At 45.2% G+C, this 26204-nt stretch overlaps 1 protein-coding gene across 2 annotated transcripts in view; it reads right to left on the reverse strand.

Moving 5' to 3' along the window:
* Positions 1–2482: 2482 nt before the first annotated feature.
* The window catches only part of MTMR10 (myotubularin related protein 10), a 41104-nt gene continuing 17382 nt past the window's right edge, over positions 2483–26204 (reverse strand). The window contains exons 4-16 of one of the 2 annotated variants that reach the window (XM_055002554.1): positions 24919–24991; positions 23371–23513; positions 17911–18001; positions 13934–14111; positions 13425–13512; positions 12658–12746; positions 11832–11962; positions 11293–11362; positions 10605–10675; positions 9477–9646; positions 7828–7998; positions 6855–7037; positions 2483–5073 (exon numbers count right to left, since the gene is read on the reverse strand). In XM_055002554.1, coding sequence (XP_054858529.1) covers positions 4477–5073; positions 6855–7037; positions 7828–7998; positions 9477–9646; positions 10605–10675; positions 11293–11362; positions 11832–11962; positions 12658–12746; positions 13425–13512; positions 13934–14111; positions 17911–18001; positions 23371–23513; positions 24919–24991 — 2055 coding nt within the window. In that variant the 3' untranslated portion in view covers positions 2483–4476. Of the gene's footprint in view, positions 5077–6854; positions 7038–7827; positions 7999–9476; positions 9647–10604; positions 10676–11292; positions 11363–11831; positions 11963–12657; positions 12747–13424; positions 13513–13933; positions 14112–17910; positions 18002–23370; positions 23514–24918; positions 24992–26204 lie in introns of both variants that reach the window. The other variant, XM_055002553.1, reaches the window with a different exon arrangement.

Genomic DNA, 26204 nt, shown 5'->3' on the forward strand with positions numbered 1-26204 from the left:
CTAAAAACTAAATTACTTGAGGTTAATTATGCTTGGAGGACCAAAAATAAGCCTGGCCGATTCTCTGTTCAATCCAGGTAGCTGCCCAGAACCATGAGAAATCAGAGGAGAAAGGCAACCAAGATATTTTCTTTTATATTTTTTTTAATGTGCCACCAGACAGGCTGTTCCGGGGATTTCTTGTCTTTCTGCTGTTTTAGACTAAGTTATAATTTGAAATACAGAATCTTGAAGTATGCATTAATTTTTTTCAAACTGGCTCTGAGTGTTATTCTACAGAGAAAGCAAGGCATAAAAGCCCAGCTGTTCTTTTCTCCAGCATATTCGATTGTGGCTTCATAGCATCCTCTTCCACCTACCATTCTGTCTGTGAATTTCAGCATGAATATCTCTGTCTAATGGATGTACATTCCAGAGGGGAAGCAGCGTTAGCCTGGAGTAGCAAAATAAAAATAGCACCTTTAAGACTAACCAGCTTTATTGTAGCATAATCTTTCGAGAGACGCATGTGAATTTCTGTGCTTCTGGACTCTACTATTTTGCGACTACAGACTAACATGGCTAACTCCTCTGAATCTAAAAGTTTTGTGGCACCTTTAAAAATGAACAAAATGCACAAGTTTTTTCTGAGCCAAAGCTCACTTCCTAAGATGCAGATGTGTGTGCATCTAAAGAAGTGAGCTCTGACCCACAAACGCTTATGCCAGAATACATTTTGTCACTTTAATTTTGCTGGCAGGGAGTGGCATCGTCTTCCCTCCCTTCCTCCACCCCATGCTGCCCTGTGACATGAAGCATCGTGAACCTCTTTTCCAGTTGCAGTCCTGTGCACACTTAAGTCTAGGAATAAATCCCTTTGACGTGAATGGTACTTCTGACTGAAGCATGAAAATCAAGTCCGAACAGTTCTTTGCAACGCATGTTATTTCATAAATGGAGAAAAGCTGTAGTTGCATTATTTAAAAAAACAAACAAACCATGCCTTGTTCACATCAACAACTTCCTGGCATGTGAAATTCTGATTTCTTTTTTGCTTGTATTATGTTTTGCCACATTCACAGCAGTATACCCGTTAAAAGCCCACCCCCCACCCCGAATCAGAGAATACGATACAGCAGGACTGGAAAGACTTTTTTTTAATAATTATTAAGCCTGACTTACTTCACATTCACAACAGTGACAGGATGCTTCCCTGCCAGCTCCACTTTGCTCAAGTAAGGCATTGTTAGGCATCAAGGCTTTAGATTCCATTTTAAAGAGAGTTCTCAATGTCGCCGATGCCTCCCATTTCATAAAAGCCTTATTTCTTTAAGTAGCAAAGAACTCATGTTTTCTGACCTTTTTAAATTAAACATTAGAGAGGTTTGGCTTTTAAGGTATCTCTCTTCCCTGGAGATTTAACAGCTAAAACTTCCCAGCTTCTACTTGTTGTAAAGAAAAACCACAAATACAAACATTATTGAAATGGAAATTCCTTTTGCCGTTGCAAAACATACTTGTCAAGGAATTTTCCTTGGATCTTTGCCTGAATAAGAGTTAACATAATTGCACTTCCACAGTAAAGGATGTAACAGTCAGCTTCATTCGGCAGTAGCTGAAGATATCAGATATCCCTCTCGGACCACATTAGGTAGGTAGCAATTCCATCCATCAACAACAATAACAACAACAAAACTCTAACTAACCCCTCCCCCTTAGGAAATCCAAGTAGTGCCTGTTGCTAGGAAAAGATACAAAAATAAGCATTTATCACTTTCTACACTTACCCCCCCCCAAAAAAACCCCTCCAACTTTTTTTTAAAAAGTACCTAGTTTTAAAAAGCAGATAGCTCACTGGGCACAATCTCCTGCATGCCCCTCCTCTAATCTAAACAGAGAGAGGAAAATTGCATATAACAGAAGAGGTTGTAGAAGTGGTATGGATTTGGTCAGCTAAATAGAGCTCTGCTCCAAGGATATTTTTTTAAAAAAATGCAGCTGCATTCATCTCAACTCTTGAATTTTTGTTAAGAATTTGTGGTTGCTGCAGCTGCCCTTCCTCAGAAGTAGGTGAAGTGACTACTTGTGAGTGCACTGTGGAACGGGAACAGGGGAGGCCACTGTTGCCAGAATACAGCATGATCTAATCCTGGGGCTCTAACAGAGCTGGTGCCCAAATGCCCCCTAAATCCCACATCGCCATGTTTCAGCTTCCGGCAATCCTTCGAAGAGATGCTTGACAGTAACATTCCACTAAAATCAGTAAGGCATCTTTGTGTCCAAGTCTGCATTACTTATGGGTATTCACAAACAACATTCTGCTTAACCCACAACAGTTTTAAAGCCATTCTGTTGCATTTGGTAAACGTACACAGGCAGCTATCCTTAAAGGCAAGTTTCTGCAACATTAGAAAGTGAAGGTAAGCTACAAAAAAAACCCTGCTGAAAAATCCTCCGCAAAGAGGGACCTTGTTCGGACCCAGAACAAACAGAAGTCAACATCTTCATATTAACTCTGGCAAAATATATTCATCCGATTTTGTTAATTAGCAAAACTAGGCACATATGAAACGCTCTTAAGACTATTCGGCATAAGTAATTAAAGACCTGGTATAAAAGGAAGTACATAACTTGGATGCTTGTGAAACGTAACCCTTGAAGGAACAAAATAAAATAAGCTTGATGAGAGATGCATGCCTCAGCCAAGCGGGTAAGGCCTTTGAGCGATCACGCAATCAGCTAGCCCTTGGGTGGTACCCAGCAAAAAGCGGTCATCTCACCCTTTATCAGACACACGTTTGGGGGGGTTTGTGTATGAGAGAAGAATTGATTGGAAACACTCTCATGCCTTTTACTTAGCACAATGTTGAATCAAGGCTAGAATGAGCAGCAGCTATAGGTCTGGGATGTGTGTGTGTGTGTAAGCTTCTATTATTCTTACTGATCTTCTATACAAGTACCACTCTTCCTGGGACTGGTAATATGCCATAAAACTTACTCCTACCTTCAGATAACAGCTTGCAAAAAAAAAAAAGCTGTCCACTTCAAATTTAATCCTGGCCTAAGTTTCCAGGGTTGACGCTTGTCCTGTGGCCACACACACCAGTACCCAAAATAACACTGACTTTGGGAGCATGGCAACATAACACCAAGTTTCTCCACGCAACCCCACCTCGCTCCATTATCCCAAGGATGCTGTAGTCACTGCTTTGCCCATTGTTCAGAACTTTACCAAAAAAAATGCAAAGTAGCATTTCCTTCAGGAGAGATTTTTAAAGCCACCTCGATTTTGACTTCTGCGGGAGTTCTCACGCCTAATATTCATTGCTAACTCACAATAATACTTTTGTTTCTGATCACAGCGTCAAAAGGATAATGGATGCTAGCAGCTTCCAGAATTCATTGGAAGAATCGGACTGTGAACACGGTTCACACAAACAGGGAGAATGTTAGCTTACTGGGGAGGGGGAGGGAATAAAATCCTGAGGAGGAGGAAGTGAGAGGTGTATGCGAGGAAAAGGCACTTGGAAGATTACAATTCACCCACTGGTAAAGGATGGATTTTGTTGTCTTGGGGTAGTGCAGCTACAACTGCCCCCATCTCCTAGCTGGTGTTACGACTGCAAGAGCAGATTTCTCCCAGGCGCCCCTTCACTTAGGGCCTGAAGCCCACACCTGCCACGGTTTCAGATCCCGGGTGAAGAGGATGCCATGCTTAGCCTTAGCCACAGTTAACACTGGTGTTAGTGTTTGTATTAACTGCAACTACAGCAAGAGTGGGACGTTTGCTCCTGAGAGGGAGACATACAGCTCGCCCACCACTGCTTTGGGGAAGTTATGTCGGCACCAGGCCCACAGAGAGAGCAGTTTTTTTGGGGGGGGGGCAGACTTTAAGTGATTTAAAGGCAAACACATATACTCAACCAACAAGGAGAAAACACAGGCTTGCAAGATGGGACCAGATCACCCTAGCGTAGGAACACCATTGAGCAGAAATGTTTAGATCTCATGCTTTCCAATGGCTCAGTCAGTATTTTAAAGTCCCTGAAATGTATTGCTCTGGCATTCGCACAAGTAGTGGTAGGGAGATCTGACATGGCAATTCTAATTTCCTTTGCTGTCTGTCTGCGCCTACTGCTTAATCCAAGCTGACGAGATTCGCTTCGGTCAGCAACTAGGAACTGCAGCCTGGCAACACAACCAAAACATAAGAGTTAGTCACCATGCCAAATCTGAGGAGTGGGGGGCTTACAGGCCTTGCACAAGCAGCTAATTTTAGAAAGCAGAAAGGACTGTTAGAAATGGGACAAGATGCTTGACAGCTGCAGCGAACAAAACATTGTGCAATTCTGAAGCACGATGCCCTTGCTTTTTAAATATTTTGTGCAAAAAAACCGATAGGTAACCTTTATGTATAAAATTATTACAGCTTCGGGCAGAGCAGTGTTGCGTGGCAAAGAAGCGCCAATCTGCCTCCTCCTCTGTGCTCTAAGCGGACTAGTCCTCGTTGGCAAGTGTCTCGGTGGACAGCCAAATTTTGGCACCACTTAAGAATTTGCTCAGCGGTGTTCCCAGAATGCTCCTCCGGCAGAGGTTTCCCACAGGAGAAAAGGGGAAAGAGGAAGAGAGGAATTCTGGGCTCGCTGAAACATCATTCAGCCCATTTGCTCTAAAGTACATCCGGCTCTGATCCAGTTCGGAATTGTTCGCTAGCAACGGCAGGCCGCTGTTGTGTTGCCGCAAGCTCCGACTCAGCACGTCCACTTCATCTGCCAACAAAGAGATTTTGTGAAAGGCAGTAATGAAGCCACCGCTGGCGATCTGGGCCTCGGGAACCCAGCGGAAGTAACAGAGTTTCCAGAGTTTGATTTGCGTTCCCGAGAGACGAGGGAGAATCACGCCGTGCAGGTCAACTGGCTTGGAAAACCACTCTCTGAAATATTGCTCCGTGACGTTGGCACTGCTGTCCGTGTGCTGAAGGAAGTCCGGTTTCAGTTTTAGTATTAGGGAATTTCTTCTTGGAAGGAAGTCCGGCTCGCTGATGATTCCATTCTTTAAGGATGGGGGGAGACCTCGTAGTGTTGAACTGTAATTCTTCTGAGGGCAAAAGTGACAAGAGACGGTCAGTCTCTACCTGACTCCCTTTGCCACCATGGAATGAGCTCCAGTTACATCTAAGACCCTCCCCCAATTCAAAATTAATGCTGCTACACAGCAGGCTGCAGACTGGAGAATCTTCCACATCAACCGTATCTAGATGCGTGCCTCTTGCTCTCTGAGGACCAGTAGGGGTAATCAAGATGGAAACTGCCCTCAGCCATGGCCTCTGCAAACCATTACCTACATCAAGGTCCTCATTCTGCTTGATGAAACTGGTTAGTGCCTGGCCTCACAGAGTGCAAGACCGGTTATTAAATCAAACATTTTTAGCATTTTAATCTGGTGATTAAAACTGTTACATTTGAAGTTGATATTTTAACAGGTTAGATGTACTGGCTTTTAAGTGTTTAAAAATTAAAATCTCCCAACATACAAGCAAGTATTGGATTGGATTCTATGGAAGTCTGCCTTTACTGATGCAAGAGGCTGTTCCCGAGTCACTTCAAACGGAAGTCCTGAATGTTTTGTACTTAAACAGATGCTGACCGAACTGACTATAGACTGTCTCCAAGCATTAAAAGACCATTCCCTGTTTCAGCTCTGCAGTCACAAAATCCTTTGCTGCTGCCGATTCCCAGGCATCTCCCCTTTAGACAAGCTGTTAAAACTATCCAAGTGAGGGAGTTCAGCTCCACATACACTGTTCTCACTGCTGTTTAGATAATGCTTCTCATTTGGTTGACGTTAGAGATGGGTACAAACCAGAAAAAAACGAATCATGCAGTTCGTAGTTCATCACATTTCACGAACCACAAACGTTCATGAACCAGCCCCAGTTCATGAATCAGTTCGTTTTGGTCTGTGAAAATGTCACTTCCGGGCTAGCAAATCACCACTTCCGGGTCAGCAGAAGGTCTGCAAGAAGTCCATCCCCTGTTGCCTAGGAAACTGATTGATCAGCGCCAGGCTGTCTGCAGTGATGAACTGAAAAACGAACCAAACAAACCAGTCTAAAGTTCGTGACAGTTCATCAGAAATGGGATCCGACGAACCGCTGGTTCACGAACCACGAACCAGCCGGGTTCGTCACGTGTTTCGGTTCGTGCCCATCTCTAGTTGACATTTTCCCCTCAGATGTTTTAATCATATTTTTTTCCATTTTATAAATATCGCTGTCTGCATCAAGTTCTTATTTGACTTCAAAAGCCAATTATAAACCCTTTAAGTAGTAAGTAAATAATTGGGGGAGGATCTAAAAGATCATCACACCAAATCAGTGTTTTGAAGTGATCTCAGATAGATCACTATTAAGAAACTTGACACCGTTAGCAGCTTTGGTGCCTGTGTAGCTAGGAAGCACCCTTCTTTCTATCTGTCAGGCTTTTATGGAAAATAGTAATATATATACTGTTATGACAGAAGTATTTAGCCTAGCTGGGTAAGTCCTTCCTTGTGAAGCCAACTTGCTGATCCCCATTTCCCAATACAGCTTCCCCTCCCCTTCACCCCAATGTAGCCAAATAATCCCCTACAAAGCCTAACACTGCATTTCCAGCCAGTTGTACTCTATGCAGATTTCCTCTCAATACAAGGATGAACAGTGAATCAATCAACCTGTTACATGTGAGTTCACACTCGTTCACCAGCGGCCAAGGCCACAGAGGCATGCAAAGGCCACCACTAGAGACTACAGTCAGTGCCCACTAAAAGACTGAATCATTACAGGAACATCTTACTAGCCAAACCAGGCCCCTGGGCAACACCACGAGTCTTACCTTTGTCCGTTTAAAGGATTTCACAGCGCCGTTGTGGACACACGGTGTGCTTTTGCCAATGTACAAGGGGTTGTGGAAAAGCATGCGGTCTCTCAGGGTGTGCTGAAGAGACCAGTCCCACACCGAGGGGAACTTCAGGCCTTTCTCGTCCCCCAGCTGGATATTTTTGCTGATGGCAAATTCCTAAGGGAATGCAAATTCAGATGTGTTCAAAGAGCCACGCTGAAAACAAAGCCTTCGAAGAGACTCGTGATATAACAGCTCCAAGGAGCTGAAGCCAAACACGAAGGCATAATATGAGGAAATACCACCAGAGTGACCCTTTATGAATTACAGTTTTTTAAAGCAGTTTGATAGGCAACAGTCTTGTTTATTGTCCTCTAGGAGTTAGAGAATGTTACAGACATTTGAGAATTAAAGGAAAAATGTGAGTGAGGGGGTGGAATTGGGCCTTGCACACACCCCTAGTTGCTTATAATATTCTGAAGGGTGGGAGCTATGCTTGTCCATGCAGAACAACAAGAGGGAGATTAAAAAATGCCCTCTTGCACTGTACTGTTCATTCATGACTAGCAAAGCATCTTTCCACACATCTTCCTTCAAATCTCAGCAATCCACACCACAGCATAACAATGCCAAGCTAATGAGGTTCAGGGGTATGCAAGCAATAAACTACTTAGCCCCAAAGATGAGGTCTCCCGTCCACTTGTTACCCCTGCCCAATTCCTCACAGGCCCTCAACTTGTCATGTTATAAGATTAACACCACTCTGCAAGTCAGCTACCTGGTTCATAGCATGGCTCAACCTTCGGTGCACCTTTTATTATTTTATTTTTAAGTGACTGAGACTGCTACTGAGCAACTTCAGATTTTGTAAAAGACAGCTGGTTTGCGCCAAGAGGAGCTGCTTTTTTGTCGCTGGTGGTTTGCCACCACCCCAAACTGGTGCTATACTGGGGACTTTTGTACCCACCGTGCTTTGCTTTACTCTCTGATGCGGAGAATTGAAGAGGAAAGTGCCAAAGAGCGAGATGCGGGTGCTGTCATACAATATTGTCAAGTAAGCTTCAGAAAATTCAAAGGCTGATGGGTACTGCTCTAAAAGTTGCCAAACGCAGTCCAAGAACATCAGGAACAAGGGAGACTGGATTTGGAGGAAAGGGATGGAGAGAGATTATTACTAACCGCACCACAAAGGCATAAATCCAGCCAGATCCTCAAGTAGTTGCCGCCACTAAATCTGCACTGTGAACACAGAATGGTGCTATCCAACTCCACATTTCATGCAAGTGCGCCAAAACTGGGCAATGACCAATATATCTGAGTAGCTCTACCATAAATGCTCTGCCTCTGGAAAGAGAATAGCTTTACGTGGGTAGCTGGGTTGGTCTGCGGTAGAAGAGCAGGATTTGAGTCCAGGGGCACTTTAGAGGCCAACAAGATTTCCAGGGTATAAGCTTTCAAGAACCAAGAGTTCCTTTCTTGAGACACGAGTAAGAATGGAGATCTGTGAGCCTTTACATCCCAGCCAAAAGGCGGAGGGAGGGTATCAGGATGTAATGGTACCATGCAGCTACAACCCTCCTATGTAATAAAGCTGCATGGTACCTTTGCATCCTGATGCCTTCCCTTGTAACACCCTACCCACCTTTGGCTGGGATGTAAAGGCTCAGGGATCTCTATTCCTACCTGTGTCTGAAGAAAGGAACTCTTGATTCTCGAACGCTTACACTCTGAAAATCTTGTTGGTCCCTAAGGTGCCCCTGGACTCAAATCCTACTGCTCTGGCAAAAGAGGTGCTCATTTATCACTTGGCAATGGGACTATAGGGCAACCAAGCCCCACACACCCGTTTCTTGAGAACTGAAATGGGAGTTTCTTTAAAATATCCCATTTCTCAGGGTTGGGAGTGGGCTTCGAAAAAGATTACAGAGGAGTAGCCATGCAAGATTGTTGCAGCCTTCACAGAGTGCTGCGGCACCTCAAAGACTAATATTTGTTGTGGCAGAAGTTCCTGTAAGCCCAAGCTGATTTTGTCAGGTGTATGATAAAACACACACACACACACAGAAACCACATCGGTTGAAGACTCAGGATGGAAGCAACATTAAGCTTCTAATGACTTGCAGGGAGAGGCTTCATTTCACAGCCCCAACCAAGTCTCTTTTGAACCCTGTCTCTCTACCTTTTCAATTATTTGGCAAACTGCTTGTGGCTCTCTCCTCTCTTGACCTAGCTGTCACTTCCACTGTTCCATGGATGTTTTCATCCTCCCTGCAGTTCCTGCGTACAGACTTTGATTCTTGAAGATGACTGTGCACATAGGTACCCCTGCAATTCTGATTCGTTATGTGTGTGGGAAGAACCTGGGGCTCTGAAAGAGCAAAAGACTTCTGACAAGATCAGGAAACAGCAGCCCTGTGACGCTCAACAGGTATGCCAAGAGAGGCAAGAGGCATAGTACCCTTATTCCCTCATGCAGAGAAAAACAAAGAAAAAGCCAGCCTCCTAAGGGGTTTGTGATGCAGTAGGAAGGGCTCCATAGCCCTCATGTTGAAACTTTCTGTTCTAAAGAATAAATGCAAATCACCAGGCCTGCCTGCTATTAAGCTCCACAATCACCTCTTTGTCAGATTTCTTCAGATGGTTACACCTGTCTAGGAACGGGTATCCCGCCATGACCCACTCCTTCTGTATCAGGCTTTGAAATCCAGCAATGGTTCGAAAAAAGGGATCCAACATCACTTGAACGAGGGAAGCCACGCAGCAGCTCAAGTCTCGCCCTTCCTCCTCTGTGGATGCCAAGGGGTGAGGGGGGTGGGGAGAGAAGAAAGAGTATTAAGGATGTGGATAATTGTTTTTGTGTGAGTCTGAAACCAATCAGAATAGAGAGTTTTGGCTTTTCTTCCTACTGCCTCACTGTAGAATAAAAGCTACAAAGCAGAGGCCACATAACCAAGATGCTGTTTTTCAGTTTGCTTGTCCTAAATTAAGTTTGCTAAAAAGGGGCCAGCTATGCAAACCTGAGAGCACAATTTGCTAGGACAAAACCTGGGTAACTGATCGCACCAGACTGTGGTGTTCCTTCATCTTCAATGCAAAGCAACTTTTCTGTGGCACCAAAGTTTGATCCAGAGCACCTGCCTAATTTTACTTATTTTATTATTTATTTGATTTATAGTCCACTCTCCCTGAAAATCTATTCTGCGCAAGTGTGAAAATAACATTGTCTAGAGAATGGTTAGACAAAAGATCTGGTGCCCAGTGCTGTTGTTATTATTTAGTCATTTGGATTACTACAGGCTCTTGTTTCTATGCTGCCTTAGGACACCAAGTTTCCACAACAACACAGGTTAATTCCAGCAACAGCATTCTATTAACTGGGTCCCAGAAGCTTTTCATGGCCTGTTTGGGTCAGTGTGCCAGAAAGCCTGAAATAATCTTAATTAGGAACACTCTGAGACTGAATAACTTCGAAAACGAGGACGGCTTAAACTTCATGTGAGCAATGATATTACAATGGTTTACAGAGCTAGCGGTGTAAGAAATTGGGATGTCTGGAAATACGGGGCTCTTCCTTGCCAAAGCACCAGGAGGTCTTACAGGGCTCGGGATGTCTCTTCTGTGGAACAGGAACATTCGTATCAGTGCATTCCCTGGAAAGTTTTACTCTGCCTCAAGGGCCTGAAGCACCATGAGAGCTAAGGATGCTTACAACATTTTGAGACTTGTTACTGACATGCTCCTTACCTTGCAAAACTACGGACACGTGTTTGCTGTCCAACATATATACTAGTTCTGCAGAATGCTTGAGGAACAGCCTAGACAAAAAGAAAACACAAACAAAACCCTGTATGAATTCGCTTATATAATTAAAAAATTCAGTAAGTCCATCATCAGCTTTATTTCAAGGCGAGCCTCCAAGAGAGATGTCCCACCATCCTACCAGCAGAGATCTCTCTCTGCTGACACCTTGTGAAACAGATCTGCAGGATCCAACCTATATTCTCTTCTAAGATCACGGTTTAATTTCAAGGGGGTAGCTGTGTTGGTCTGTAGTAACAGAGCAAGATTCCGATCCAGTAGCATCTTAAAGACCAACTAGGTTCCCGGATTATGTGCTCTCACAAGTCAGAGATCCATTCGTCATCTCTAATGAAGATCAGTCAACCCCCTTTTTGCTGATACTGTTATTGTTAATAATGTTAACAAGCATTTGTCTAACAACAGTTTCATGAGTGCAAAATGCTCTGCATACATTGTCTTCTCGTAGTCCTTATCACCACCCTCTAACACAGATGGCTATTATCATCCCCACACTGAGAATGAGAGGATGGCTTGACTAAAACCACCTGGTGAGTTTACGCAAAATGTGAACGAGGGACTTCCTGATTTGTATGTACTCAGCCTCATTGCTGGCTGTCACTTCTGTGCATACCTGACATACTCCAGCCAACGTGAACTTTCCAGCGAGGATAACCATTTCTCCTCGGTTTCTTCAAAAGGCTCTGTATGTGAAAACAGCAGCATTTCAGAAAACAAGGCCTAGTTGTCAAAGTTAATGGTTTCTGTGCACTTCAGATCTCTCAGGATTGTCTGGCATTTTTAAAAAAGCAGATCAAAGTACAAAGTGTGTGTGTGTGCGCGTGCACGTATCTGTATCTATAGTGTGTCACTTAACCATGGTTAAGAAACTGGCATTTCCATCATGAACTTTAACACTCTAAAAGGGTTTCTATAGGCTCCTCTTCAGCCCTTTCATACCATCAGAGAGACAAAGCATTAGTTTACATGTTTATTGACCTACACTACACTCTTGAATGTTGCTGAGACAGTGGTGGTTTCCTGCCATCGCCAACAGATCACACACAGCTTGACATTCAAGTGACATCTCCGTATTTGTTGGAGAATATTCTCGGAGAATCTAGCCCAGCACCCCTACTAAATTATCCTCGCAAATCCGAGTGGGCTGCGTACCATTCACACACAATTGCTTGAGCTTGAGAAATGCTGCTTGGACCTCATGGATGGCGGGCAGACTCTTGTCCAAATCAGATTTGTAAACATCGCTTCTCTGTGGATGACTTCTAGTGATCGCATTACAAATCCTAGTGTTTGAAGAAGAAAAGAAAAAGGAACCTATATGAATAATTTCTGACAAGCCACATTTGTGCAAGTGTCCCAGAGCCACACTTTTGTCCCCATGATGAAAAACAATAAGCACAGCTAAGTTCTTTGTACAAATGCCCAATTTCACCTGGCTTTTACTTGCGTTGACCACAAACCATGGCTACTGTACCTTTGCAGGGAATGTGCTCAAGTGTAATGCATGCCTTGCCACAGGACAGACAGCGTACATGATACGAAGGGACCTCTGCTCAGGAAGATCATGCACGTCACAGCCCTCAGGAATGCGGACCAGGGAGCACACGGGCATACCTTCTGACAGGTGCACCAGCCGCATCCCTTATGGGAGGGCCCCCTCAGACACAGCCTTGTCCCAGCAAGAACAAGCTACACAGCAGCCAATAAACATCCCCAAGTAAAACGAGGCTTTTTAGAACTTGAACCACCATTTGCACAAGATTAGATGATGGAAGAGGCTTTGAGTAGATGATCGCTTCCAAAGCAGGAGTGGAAGACTGAAACATAAGTACTGTAGCCTGCCCAATCTGAAAAACTTAATTTCTATTGCTATAAATCACTTGGAATGAATTCAGCTCTGAACAGAACCCTGCAAAAAGACAGAGCTTTAAGGCCCCCCTGCTGAATGTGCTTAGTCAAACAATGTGAGCTTCCTTACCGTTGGTCAATTTTTCGCTGCTGCAACGTGTCTTTAATGTTGGCCATTCTCACGAGAGCACTTCCATTGGAATGATTCCAGCACCACATCTACGAGAAAGAGTCAGGGGTTTTTTTGTGCGACTAAGTTACACAGCACTTGCTGTATTCAACGAGCCTACAGCATCTTGAGAACCAAAAGTGGTTTAAAACAAAATTAAAAGTAGTTAGCAGAACCCAGCGCAAGCAGAGGATGACAACGTGACTTACTGGCACCAGGTTCTGTGAGTCACTAGGTGGTTGAGCACCTCCATGGTGCTGTGACCAAGTTCCAGGCAGCTTCTTATTGCCTCCCAACATCTTCCAGCAAGGATGCCACGCCCCCTTCCCCTTCAGTGCGGGAGGAGCCAAACATTCCATGCAACCTGCCCCAGTAGTGGACAGAAGAGAAAAGGAGCCTTCTCTGTCCGGAGCGAATCAGTTGCTGGAAAGGGTTAGGCCAGCCTTCCTACTCTGTTTTTGTGGTCCTCCCGGCAGTACTGAGCGGCCACTCTTGGACTACACTGTTACACCAGCGCAGCACTACCTGGAGCACAGGGCAAGAGATCAGCTCATAGCACAGGAAAAAGCTGCCCTCTTAACACTGCTGTGTGACTGAGGAGAAAACAGGGTCACCAATCTGCACGGCGCTCCCCTAGAGCACAGTCCAGTGTCTTGCTCTCTAACAAGGCAGCAAGCTCTAGCAATAATGCAACACTTATCCACGCACATTATCAGCTTCGCACTCACCGGCATCCGCCTTCCCGTGAAAGCGTGGGAGTAGAGCTTTAGATCCTGATCTGCCAGGGATGATGGCACTACAAAGTACTCTGGAAGACTTGGGAACAAGACAGAAAACACGCATAATAGCTCCGCTTGAAATGCAATTGTGAAAAAACAGTCCCTTTAAACAGCTGTCTTGCTGAAATCAAACAAAGCTTTTAAATAGAATGTTAAAACCAAAGAGTAAAACCCTCCCATTTTCCCCCACTGGAGAAACAACTTAAGCAGCAGAACTCTTGACCTCTACTTAAAAAAATAAACGCACACAGCTCTAACTACATCATTTTATTGAACAACCGGTGCTTTTTCAGCAACCAAAGGAACTAATTCCCTCCCCACTTGTCAAAGTATCCAGCTTTTGCCAGTGGCTGACATCAGTGGCTCATAAAAATACTAGGCAGCCACAGACAGTCCACATCTAACTCTTTATCTCCCAACTTTGGTGTGGTTTCTTGGTAACAGAAGAACAAACTTACCACGTAGATATCATGTAGCCCTCATTGACTGAACATACACGCCATTCGAAGGCCCCCGTTCTCTTGATTTCTCTGTCCCAGTCCGAGTATGTTTCAAACAAAGGTGTTTGCTGGCTGCTGCTACTGATGCCGCCACCGCCTCCTCCCCCTCCAGGGTCTATTCCATTCACCTTTTGGGCTAGAAGAAAGTAAAGGCAGGCTTTAAAAATATCCCTCCCAACTGCAAAATTACCAATGCACGATACTGCCCACTATAAAATCAACCAGCAACCTTGCGAGTGCACTTCTGGGACGTGCTGGCAACATCAATTAATTTCGTTGTATTCCAGTTGGGGAGGTGAGAATAACTTGAACTTACAGAGAACAGTAAAAGGAACAAGATGTGTTGTTCTGACAGTCCTATATGCCAACTTATTTTAAGTGCAATAACGATCCATCTGAAAGACCGCAAACGATGTCCTGGCTTTAACAGGTTTAGAATTCAGTTCCAGCACTCTTCCACCTCAAGCTAGTCTCCATGTTCAAAACGGCCACTCTGGTCTCTATTGCTTCATTCCCACGATAGCTTTTATTGAGCCTCTGCTGCATGGGCTCTCTCTGCAGGTTTCTAAGAGACCGAGCATAGCTATGGATGCGGCCTTTTGGTTTTTAGTATCACCTTAAAAGTCAGCACAAAAGGCCCACAGCAAACAAGAGCTCGACAGTGCTTGGGCCTTCACCCCCCAACACAGATTGCAGAGTGTTAGGGAATTTTATAATTTTGCATTATTATGAGTGCTATTGAAGTGGTCCTGCCCATGCACTTGGAAAATATTTCTTACTTAGCCAAGCGGTATTATCATATCAGAGTTAAGAAGTCAATGTAACCTCACTGTAGCTGTAGAATGTCAACAACTTTTCTAGTTTCCTTTCCACTAACTGAAATATTGCCTTGGAAAAGCAGTCTGTAAAACCAAACGGTAAGAGAAGGCGCCAAGCCTTTTTACACGTTGATATCAAAAAGTGTTTGCTGTCTTGTCACCCAGACCCATCAGGTGCCATAATTGTTTAAGACAACATTTTCAAAGAATTGTTTGTTTAAACCCTATGTTAACCTTTGATCTTTTATTCTGTAAACAATTAGCGGTAAAAAGTATATAAGACTGTCTGCGGTGACTATCTTTCTATGCACGTGTCTTAATGAAGGCATCTGCATCTGAGTTCGTTATAATAAAACTCATTATCTCCTTGGATCACTGTTTTCTGTGTCTTGGTTAAAGTAAGTGATGGTTATGGGAAAATATAATCTGAACACAGAGTGCCTGTAAGAAATTTTTCCTTAACACAAAGCAGAAGGGTGGCCATCTCAGTGCTGGAGGATGGAACAAGCTGTTTCTCCCTTTGTAGCTTGCAGTGGCCCCAGGACTCAAATGGCAAGGGGAAAACTCCTGAGAGCAAAGGATGCTCTTCCTTTGGCCTCCCAGAACTCCGCAAGGGAGAAGAGAAGCATCGCCTGAGCTCAGCCTCTGTGGGGGGTGGCTCTCTTTTCAGTCTCTGCATGCTGTGTGCATACTGCCCTTCACAGAGGGCAGGCCTGACACACACAGGACAGGGGAGGGCAGTATTCAATGCGGAATTTCAAGGTGAAAATCAAAATGAGATTCAAAATCATTTCTTTGTGTGTCCCCCACCCCTGCACTCTAAGCCAATGGCACACACAGCCCATTGCTTGTGGAATGCCACTTTTGCAATTACCCTCAACCCAAAGAGCCACATTTACTTCCATCCCTGGCATGAGGCCTGCACCTCAGAGAGGCTGATGGCTTACCTGTTCTTCTGGCGATGGCTGGTTCAGACTGGGAGCCACCTGCCAATCCCAAGCAGCCCTGGGCAAGGGTTTTGCCCACTTTCCTGTAACTGGGGAACAATGCTCAGAAGAGCTACAGGCGGCACATCAAAGAGCCAGGTGTGGCTCCCAAGCCACCACTTATCACTGCTCCCAGCATTTCATTACCGACAAATAGCACACAGGATACTGACCTGCTCTCTGGCACAGCAAGCCAGCCGCAGCCTTACTTGAGGCAGGTCAGGGACACCTTTATAAAAACTCTGTATGGTGACCTTGTGGCGGGAATGAGAAATCTCAGGTTACTCTAGTCTAGCTAGGATAGGAACTAGGAGCAATGAACCTCATTTTTTCAAGGTCAAGATCCCTCAGCTAAACTCATTTATTGGGCAGGAATGAGGTGACTCCACTTTAGAAAGAGGGCAGCATAGCTGTGCTTTTTCACAAGACCAAACTTAGGAGATAATATCTATACTGAAAAGGCTTCTCCTGCAGCCATGGAGGGCACATTTCCTTCTCTTGCCTCACTGTGCAGTTGACAAGAGCCTAGCCCACCTCTCGTTCACATGGAGCTCAGGACACGGGCAGCTACCAGAGACATTACAGATCATGTCTCACAGAGAGCCAAGCACTTTCCTTTCAAACTGAATCACACCCTTTACTGCAAACATGCCTAAGGAGCAGCCAGGGGTCTACGAAAAGTCTAAGACTACACCTGTTAACATCAATTTACTGCATCTTTGGCAGAATCTCAAAGCCAAGCTGTTGGGCCTCCTGGAGTGGAAGAAGAAAACCTGAAAAAACACCATCTGCTTCAGCTAAAGCATAGAGGATTTAGATTCTGTCTGCAGCAGTGACAGAGTGGAACATCTCCACTGAGCACAACATCAAGGTTTCAGCACGCGTATGCACATGCACACACACTCCATTTCTATGGGTTTCTGATGCCCTGCACATCTTCTAACCTCTGAGTGCCAGTTTGGTGTAGTGGTTAAGAGTGGCAGGACTCTAATCTGGAGAATGGGGTTCAGTTCCCCACACTTGAAGCCAGCTGGGTGACCTTGGGTCAATCACAGCTCTTTGAAGCTCTCTCAGCCCCACCCACCTCACAGGGTGATTGTCGTGAGGATAATAACAACACACTTTGTAAATTGCTCTCAGCGTGGCATTAAGTTGTTCTGAGGGGCGGTATATAAACTGAATATTAATAAATAAATACAGTCTGTGGCTCAGATAGCACACGAAGGCAGGGCCGTGTTTTCAACAGACTCTGTGCTATTGCGTTATTTTGGGTCCACCCATTTAAGAAATGTTGGATGCCCACAGTCAGTGGCTGTACCACAAAAGCTGTGCATAGAAGCAGGATGAGGCTGACAGTGGAGGTGGAAAGAGGCTGTATGAGTGCTGGAAGTAGTTAATTCTGCTATGCAGCACAATCCAGCTTCTTTTGTGAAGGGGAACAAACTTCTTCCCAATTCTAGATTATCACTTTCTAACACAAAGAGTTTTTTAAAAATTGCCATCTGTCACCCAGGTTGCTTCTGCTTTCAAATGTCAGCCTTAAATCGTAAGACCTTAAAACTGGGCATGCTAGGGAATCTCTTCCCTGGCGATCTTGCAAGCCTTACACTAGAAAATGCCACTCCACAAGCATCTGTTCCAAGGTTACTAAACTGAGAATGCACATTTAGAGGCTGGCTTGAGTCAAGAGGGTGTGCTCCAACTCAGCCAGGAATGGCTAAAGCTCTGAAGGGGCTGCCTAGCTAGGAAAAGGAGGCACGGAGTCCCAAGTGGAATAAATCCTCCTGCACAGCCACCAGAAAAGAAACATGCAAGAGAAGGACTAGACGACAAACCTGGTGAAACGGGGATTATTTGGATGTTTTATGGACATGACGGACACAAGGAAGGGAATCGAGATGTTATTCACGCCAACAGAATGTGCTTTTTTGCACCTATTTGTACAAGTCTTCTGAAAGTATGGCAAGAAAGGGGGTAAGAAAGAGGCATACAGAGGTGCACCGTAAGTCACTGTCATGTTTTGCAAAGCAAACCTCTTGGGGTGTTTTGGAGGAAACTTCACACAGATGTTACCAACCACTCTACATCTTAAAACGCCCATCTGAGTCATGACAAAATGCAAAACAGTTACCTGGGTTATGATATTTCTTCCCCACATATTCAAAGGCAAAGAGGAGCTGAAGATCTGCTGGCTGGGAATAATGAGCTATCGCAAGGCACACCTGAAGGAGAAACCAAAAGGAAGTGTCAGGCACTCCAAGCACCATCATGACTGTTTACTAGAAAGGGCAGCTTAGGCTGAGAGAGACACACAGGCTGGCCCAAAGGTCACCAGTGAGCTTCCTGGCAGAAAGGGAACTGGGCCCCAGGTCTTCCAGAGCTTAGCCTCATATTCTAACCACCAAGCTGAGCTGGCCCAGCAGACTCTCAGATTGCCCTCCTGGACTGAGCACCTGAAGAGTACTTTTCCAGCATCAAATCCTGGGTGTGTTGCTTGGTTAATAATCTAGTGAAATGCAGTAACAATACTCTCGTTACTGCAATGGTGACTCTATGGTTCAGGCAGTTCCTGCAGAGAATCCAGGCAACATCACTACCGAATCGCTTCAGGCCAGGGTTTTCCGTTATTCTCCTTTTTTCAGACCTTGTTTGTGGCTTTTTGCTTTTAAAACTTTTAATGGATTATTGTGCTTGCCTATTTTGTTTGAATGGCACAGGTGATTGGCCTGGCAGGAAAAACGGCTGGATTGCTGGTGACCTGCTGCTTCTGAGCTGCATGGGCCATTCAAGCATCTTCAGACACAGTCCCTTCCTGTCATCTCATTTCAAACAGAAGGGATTCCAGACAGAAGAGATTCAGGAATGTTACATTAAAAGGCTGATTACAGTCAAAGACGGGGTGGAAAGCATACTCTCAAGCTGTCTCTGTGTACGGGTGGGGCACTGTGGGATTTGACTTGGGGTATCTAAATAAATAAATAAATACAGTGCTGTAGCAAATACAGCGTGGAACCATAATGACAACTGCGGTGGCATTTTCAGGCATTAACTTAAAAGAGTATTTACTCGTAATTCTTAATGAATATATTTTGTGAGAGGGTTCCCCCATTTTTCCATTTCAGGCCAGAAATGGAGAAAAGTAAGCTTTCCTTTTCATCTTGCAGAACTTCCTCCCCTTCTGTCTTAAGACCAACGCAGGCGGCAGATAAGGACAAGAGAAGATCGTGTTATTCTGCTACTCCTTATTTACACCGAAAACAAATACAAAGAGGAATGGCAGACGCAGCCCTGAAAAGCGAATGCTTTGTCGAGGGCAAAATCCACAGGCAATTTTAGACAAGGAGACACCAGCGCAGAGATGGAAACAACAGTTTCCTTCCTGACAAAAGCCTGGCTTGTTTGCTGTTTATCCCTGAAAGAGTCAAGGCGCATAGTGGTACCGTTGTTCAGGGCTTTAATGGAAGCAGGCACTAAGTGCCAGACTGCACATTCCTTCAACTTCAGAAGAATGCCACAGAAAAAAGAGAAAGCTCAGTTTTTCAGTCCGCCATGAGAAAACATTTCTCTGGTTCATCACTTTCCCCTGGGTAGTGCTTACTGTGCAAAAAAGGAAGCTTCTCACCCCCTGAGCGCACTGCAGCTCTTGGGTACTGCCCTCTTGAAACTATGTCCCAGGAGACTAAGTCCCACGAGCCGTTCATAACACCAGACATGCCTTCACCTTAGAGATTGACCCATGTGTTAGGCCAGGCTTAAGGTTCTTTTAGCTGCCCATGTTACTTGGTTTTACTGCACTGCCAGGCAGGAGATCTACTTAGTTGCTGACCAGTTTCTTCTTACCCTCCATGCATCTGACCAAGAGAACTGTGATTCTCAAAAGCTTATGCTACAGTAAAGCTGGTTAGTCTTAAAGGTGCTACTGGACTCTTTTCTACTTAGTTGCTGGATACCAACTGTGTCCCCCCTCCCCCCACAACCATACCAGCCCAAATGTTGCAATTCTGGGTGGGAGGAAAAGAAATCAGTGACTCTGACATACTGAGGCAAATTCAGAATCGTGTCAAAAAACTTAAAAGTCACAGCTCTGCCCTGGAAGAGAGGAAGGTCTGCACTGACGGTTTTGTTCGGGAAGGGGAGAGGGAGCGGAGGCTGCATTTTCCAAGGCAGACAAACTTTCCATAACTCAAACCATCATCTCTCCTCCGCCTCCCACTCATTTCTCTCTTCATGCACCATCCCAGTGCCATGGAGCATGGTTCTATTTTCTCTCTGCTGCCAGTGCAGGGTAGCGGCACACCTGACTGGGATCTGAGGGATCCGGATTCAAATTCCCACGTTACCATGAAGATTGCTGGGCAACCCATCCTGCAGTCCAAGCACTTAAAAAGGGAAATTAAAACTAAGCGGATAAATAAATGCTTAAAATGAGTTTCTTGATTGACTGATTAATTGAACAAGGTAGTCTTGCTTGAAGTTAACCACTAGACTTGGAAGGGATTTACCCATTTAAGCTGCATCACTGAGCCCAGACGAGGGCCTCACGAGTTCCCACGGAAACTGTTGCATTCGACGGCTATTTAAACACTTGTTGCTTCTTTCAAAGTTGCTGACTTGGCCTTTCCACAGCCTCCACTCATTTATAAGCAGCTCAGCATCCCCTCCCTGCACTTCCTCGGCTGTCTTCTTTGGGAGACTTTTCAGACTTAGTTTAACAGCAAAAACAGCTGAACAACAAAACTTAAGCAACAGGGAGTTTGAATTCCCCCCCCTTAGTTCACAACTCAAGCCCAGCCACTCTCTAAGCACGCGGACAGATCAGGTAAAATTAAGGCTGGAACTCAGTCCTTTACAGCCGAAGGTTTTTGGCCCCTTCTGCTATGTGAGAGTTGTTCTGTTGAGGATGGCAAGTGATCCCTAAAAAAGCGTAATGTGCACTACACTGCCCCAACAGTTTGCCTCCAAAGACCACATCAGCCCTTTTAAAATCTGATTTGCTTTAGTGTGACAGAGCTGTGGGAAAGGGACCACTGGAGCACAGAATATGCTGCAACGCTCACTTTTGTTCTGCGGGATGTGTGTAGAACGCGCCACTAGGTACCCTACTTTTGATTGGTGTAGGATGCTGGACTGCGGATCTGCACTCGGCTGCCCCCCACACAACAGCCTCCACCAATTGGCTGGCTCCAGCAACTGCTGGCAGGGATTCTTTCCTGTGTCACATTCCAGAGCACAGGCAGGAAGAAAGCAATGGTAGATTTGATGCAATTTTGGAAGCAGGTCTGAACCAAGTGTGCAGGCACACACGAAATTTATTTAAGGCCGAGGAAACTATTCGCTGTCACTGCTCAGTTTTCCTAAAAATTGGTGCAAGGTCTAGTGACCCTTTTTTCCTGGGCTAACTAATCCTTCTGCAGAAAGGAACAGAGGCCTTTTAAAGTTAACAATAGCTGCACAAATTCAGATCAACCGTGGCTGCACATAAGTACATCCAAGCTCATCACTCATTCTTTTGCAACAGACGAACTAGACAGGTATTGACTACTTCCACCTCTTCTATACACTGCTGAATGAGAAACTTAAAACCTCAAATGGCAAATAAGTTGGTATAACCTACACTGAATGAACCTCTTGTTCTCATTCAAGCTGGTGGTGTTTAAGCCAATGCAGATGCCAGAGAAAAACATTACTCCAACTTTCCGGGAGCTACGTGTGAATTTTCACATCCTAACTTATGTGAAACATCAGGTTCAGGACAGCCACTGCACGCATGGATGCTGGCTCAGAGTTTCCATTCCTAGCATCAATGGATGTCACGTATTAATACACAACTGTATTCCAGTTCCAGGAGATTTAACCAAACCATCAGAGTACTTGATGCATTCATCTTTAAATTTTCATAGTGGGTAGGGATCTCTGGAGGGATCACAAAAGCTGGGACTCCGGCAGCGGTTCATTATTGCTAGAAGAGGAGCAGCCAGGTGTGTGAGACTGACCCCTCCTCATCTCTCAAGAAACAGCTTTGAAAAGTGCTGCTGTAGAGAAGAGCAGCTCCATTCTTCCCCAATGTGTGGAGCAGCTCAGCAAGCCCTATTATAGAATACAACAACAGGAGACTGGGAAACACACTTGCTGAACTGATATTTTGTCTTGATTCATGGATCTGAGCACACAGTAGTGGGATGTCTGTTGACATGTATGAGAATCCAGTAAATTCCTAAACTATGAGCCCTGAGAAGCAATTAGAGGCTATCATGAGCCGAATGTACTTGCTCAGTGTGGAGGCCCGCCTACCCTTTCGTTGCGTGATTTATTGCCTTCTTTCACCTGACATCCAGTGAGAGCAGGTAATTCTGCAACCCCTCTGCATGAGGTACAAATTGATCATCGCATCATTTCCCAATGCAGAAGCTTGGCAGAATTAACTGCTCTAAAAGGAGGCTGACCGCTGCACCTCTGCACAAGTCCCTGCTCAGTTTTATTCTCCTCCTGGCAACTTGCACAGAAAAAGACTTATTCTGTCTTGCTTTTACATGTGCTAAAAATATTTTATTCAAATTTGCCCCTTATTTTTAACCAAAAGTATGCCTCAGCTATCAGAGTCCAGGAAAAGCCACACCAAAAGGCTGGAGGGCTCTTGGAAGGTTGCCCATGTTAGAAACAGTGCATTACTTTACGTTGTACCAAAGCTCCCCCACTAAGAATGCCAAGTGTTCAAAGCTCAAGAGCTAATATATGGAAAGAGACTGACTAGAGTGCATTTCTGCAACCACAGTGGCTAGGGAGCACTTTGAACAAATGATGGGCAAGTTATGCTGCAATGTGAGCCAGCCATTACAACCCCTGGTGATGATGAGCCGTATAGCTGAGATGCATTCAGGGCCAACCTGTGCATGTGCATGACTGGGAAGCAGGTTGCTACGCATCCTCAGAAAACCCCCAAGATGGAATATTCTAACTCTCATTTTATAAGGCACCTCCCCGCCCCCATTCCCTCAAAATACACTTTTCACAAAGAGTTCACTTCAAGCAGCTTCTCCCATTTTTAGCAGGCACTACTGTTTTCGTTCCACAGTCCACCAACTGATTTGAGACCAAAACCCATTAAGGTTCCAAAAAAGTCCATCCGGTTTGAAGCCAGCATGGTGTAGTGCTTACACTATCAGGCTAGGAATCTGGGAAACCCATGTACAAATCCCCACTCCACCACGGAAGCTTGCTGGGTGACCTCAGGCCAATCAACCCCACACTCTCGGCCTAACCTTCCTCACAGGACTGTTGTTGGCTAAAACGGAGCAGGGATGGCCACTGAAAGCAGCTCTGAGTCCCCACTCGGGAGAAAGCACGGTGTATAAATGGAGTCAATAAATAAATTTGTGATAGTCAGTAAGATATGCTACAGAAGAAACAGCAAGCAATGGATGAATCCTTAGAGACACAAACACTTAAAATATGTCCCAGGATTGGGAGAAAAAGTACAAGTAGCCAATCCCAGTAAGCCAAAGTAAATGTTTACATCTTTCCTCCCATACCTGAGTATGCATCAACTCTAAGCTATATTCAGCGGGGAAAGGACATGTGCAGGCTACCATACCTTTTTTGCACTTTCTGGTCCTGCTTCATCAAAACGAAACCGAACAATTCGGAAGTCTTTGCAGTAAATAATTAATTCTGTTGGATTAAATTTGAGTTTTTGGTTGGGGCCCAGAACTTTCTGTTTCCTCTTTGTGTCATTTACTGCAAGAGAGAGGGGGGAAAGGCAAAACACACTTTTAAAGCAAAACATCCAAAACACCAGCTTGCAATGCTGACGATAATCCTGGTGATATTTCCTGACTACTGAGAAAATAATAGCAATTTGCAAGACGCAGCAGTGGCCACACCCTTTATGGAGCTGTCATAACATCTGCACCCAGTTCCTCCTCTAAGGAGCTCAGCTTGCCATTTCAACTTCCCAGCAGCCCTGGTAGCCAGCGGAGGCTAACGAAGGATGGGTTGCCCTGCCCAAGGCCACCCAAGGAGCTGTGCAAATGAGACGGGATTTGCAGCTGAGTTTCACACATCCTGCCCCACTGGTTGTCTCAGGGATAGCGCATTTTGCCTGTTCCTACTCTTTGCTTTGCCATGCTGGGACTTGGATTATGAAGGTGACTCCAGAGAGGAAAGCTTTAATGCTTGAGAGCCTTGACGTGGGTCTTGGAGAAGGACAATCTTCTAAGCTCTGGATCCCACCTGATATAGAACCTGGCTGCTGCTGTTTCAAACCCACAGGAAGAAAAGCAGAGGCTTGCTGGGTCTGCTGAGCCAAGAGCTGACTAGATACAGCCTGCCCCTGGTCCATCCACCCCACCCTGGCCTCACCCTGGCTTCCCATTACTTAGCTTGGTCTCATTTAACGTGCCCCTACCCCACAAAGCAGCCGCTAAAGTCCTCATGTTGGCCGAGCTGCTTGATTGTTCAGTTGAAAATACCAGACGAGTAGCATACCCAGCTACACCGTCTGGCCAAGTGCCGTGAGAGCTACAGGGGGAAGTGGTCAATTGGCCTGGCCCTATGCATCAGACTGCATATGAAGGTTCACTGCATGGCCTCAGGGGCCTGCTCTTCCCCCACCCTATCCCCTGGGTCATGAAACGCTGCTCCCAGAGGAGGGGGGACCCCCTCCTGCTCCGGAACAGCGTAAGAGGAGAGTCAGAAAGGAGAAGGTATCACCCCCCTCCCCTTTTCGCCAGCAGAAATCTACCACTGGTGCCAACCCACTGAGATGAAGCCGATGGTGACAGCCTCTTTGCCTTATATCCAGAGGAGTTACCTGTGTTAGTCTGTAGTAAAAAAAATAGTAAAGAGTTCAGTGGCACCTTTAAGACTAACCAACTTTATTGTAGCATAAGTTTCAAGAGCCATAGCTCTCTTCGTCAGATCTGCACCTGACAAAGAGAGCTGTGGCTCTCGCTAGCCCATTTGGGTAACTTCACACTTCTCCCCATGAGAACATTCAAAGGACACAATTCCTTCTGGGGTTACATCTAATACAGGTGCCCGATTAAAAACAATTCTGAGCACTCCACGCTGACTTTGCTAGGCCTAAATGTGCTGAGAAAGCAAACATTTGACTTTCTGCCACCGGGGGCTTCAAACATACCTGTGACTATCTGCTCAATGCACGTTAGTGCAACGTCATGTTCCCCCAGAAGAAGATTCCTGTAATGGAATTTCTGAAAAACAGGCCAGAAGTTCATCATAAATACTTACAATTCACTTTTGATTTCAGCATAGTTACTATGCGGGCAACAGCTGGCAGATGTTTTGTACAGTGAGAGTGTTGCGCAATGCTACCCCAAAGCCCAAACCTAAGCTGAGCTTCCTGTACACTTCTGTGGAAGGAAATATTTTAAACACACACATGGATTTCCTCCATTGGGCACGAGCCGTTCACCAGCTTCATGAGAATTGGGGAAACTCCTGTGCATGCAGAATTTTGCATGGATGAGGCTGGGAAGTAGTCAATTGGCCTAACCCTACGCATCAGACTGCGTACGAAGGATGTCTCTGTTGCATCCATTGCTGACCCATCAGAAGGAAGGGAGTCAGCAGCACCCAGCCACCTTTCTCTCATGCCTGGATCTCATCCCAGTAGACAGCCCTGCAGCTCCCGGGCATGCCTAAGGCCATCGGACGGAAGGAAAGCCATGTCCAAGCAGTTTCCCTCAGCACCTGGATGCAGACCTTGTTGAAAACCACCTCCCAGAGCAGCATTTTGTATTATAATTTCATCAGTACTTGCATTGTATTTAAGGGCTGTTAGCAGCTTCAGTAATCAATTTCTGGCTGAAAATGGAATTTAACACAGTGGAAAACCAACCAAAATAAACCAGCCTATACAATCTAATTTTGTTTCATCTCAGCCGCTTTGTTTTGCTATGATTTTCAGATTCAGAAGGACGAGAAAGGGATGGAATGTCACTTGTTTTTTTCTCGCTCAATTTTTGTTTCCTAAATAGGGACTTGGCTATTCCTAAGATGCTTTGTCAGAAGACCTGACAAAGAGCAGGACAAAGCTTAATTTGCTCTTAGGAAGATTGAGCAATAGCTGATGTGTCATTCCCGATCAGTAACCTAGGGTTTAAGTCATGCAAACCATTTGGGCTATCAACTTTTGAAGAAGTCAAACATGCCTTGGTATCAAGCGGCAGGTCAAGCTAAGGTGGGATGGGGGGACACAAAGCTCTACCACCTTGCGGTAGACACCAAATTGATATTCCATCTCTGCGGGCCCCACCCATGGAAACAACAGCAGTCTAAAGAATCCAGGGAACAGCCAAGAACATACGGTCAAAGAATGGTGGGTGACGGTTTATACCCTATTCACACACTGCCACCCCAAACAAAGGCAAAATTCTGGGCCGAGACAGTAAGCTTGTTTGAAAA

This window comes from Eublepharis macularius, chromosome 18 (genome assembly GCF_028583425.1).
Source record: "Eublepharis macularius isolate TG4126 chromosome 18, MPM_Emac_v1.0, whole genome shotgun sequence".
NCBI classification, from domain to species: domain Eukaryota; kingdom Metazoa; phylum Chordata; class Lepidosauria; order Squamata; family Eublepharidae; genus Eublepharis; species Eublepharis macularius.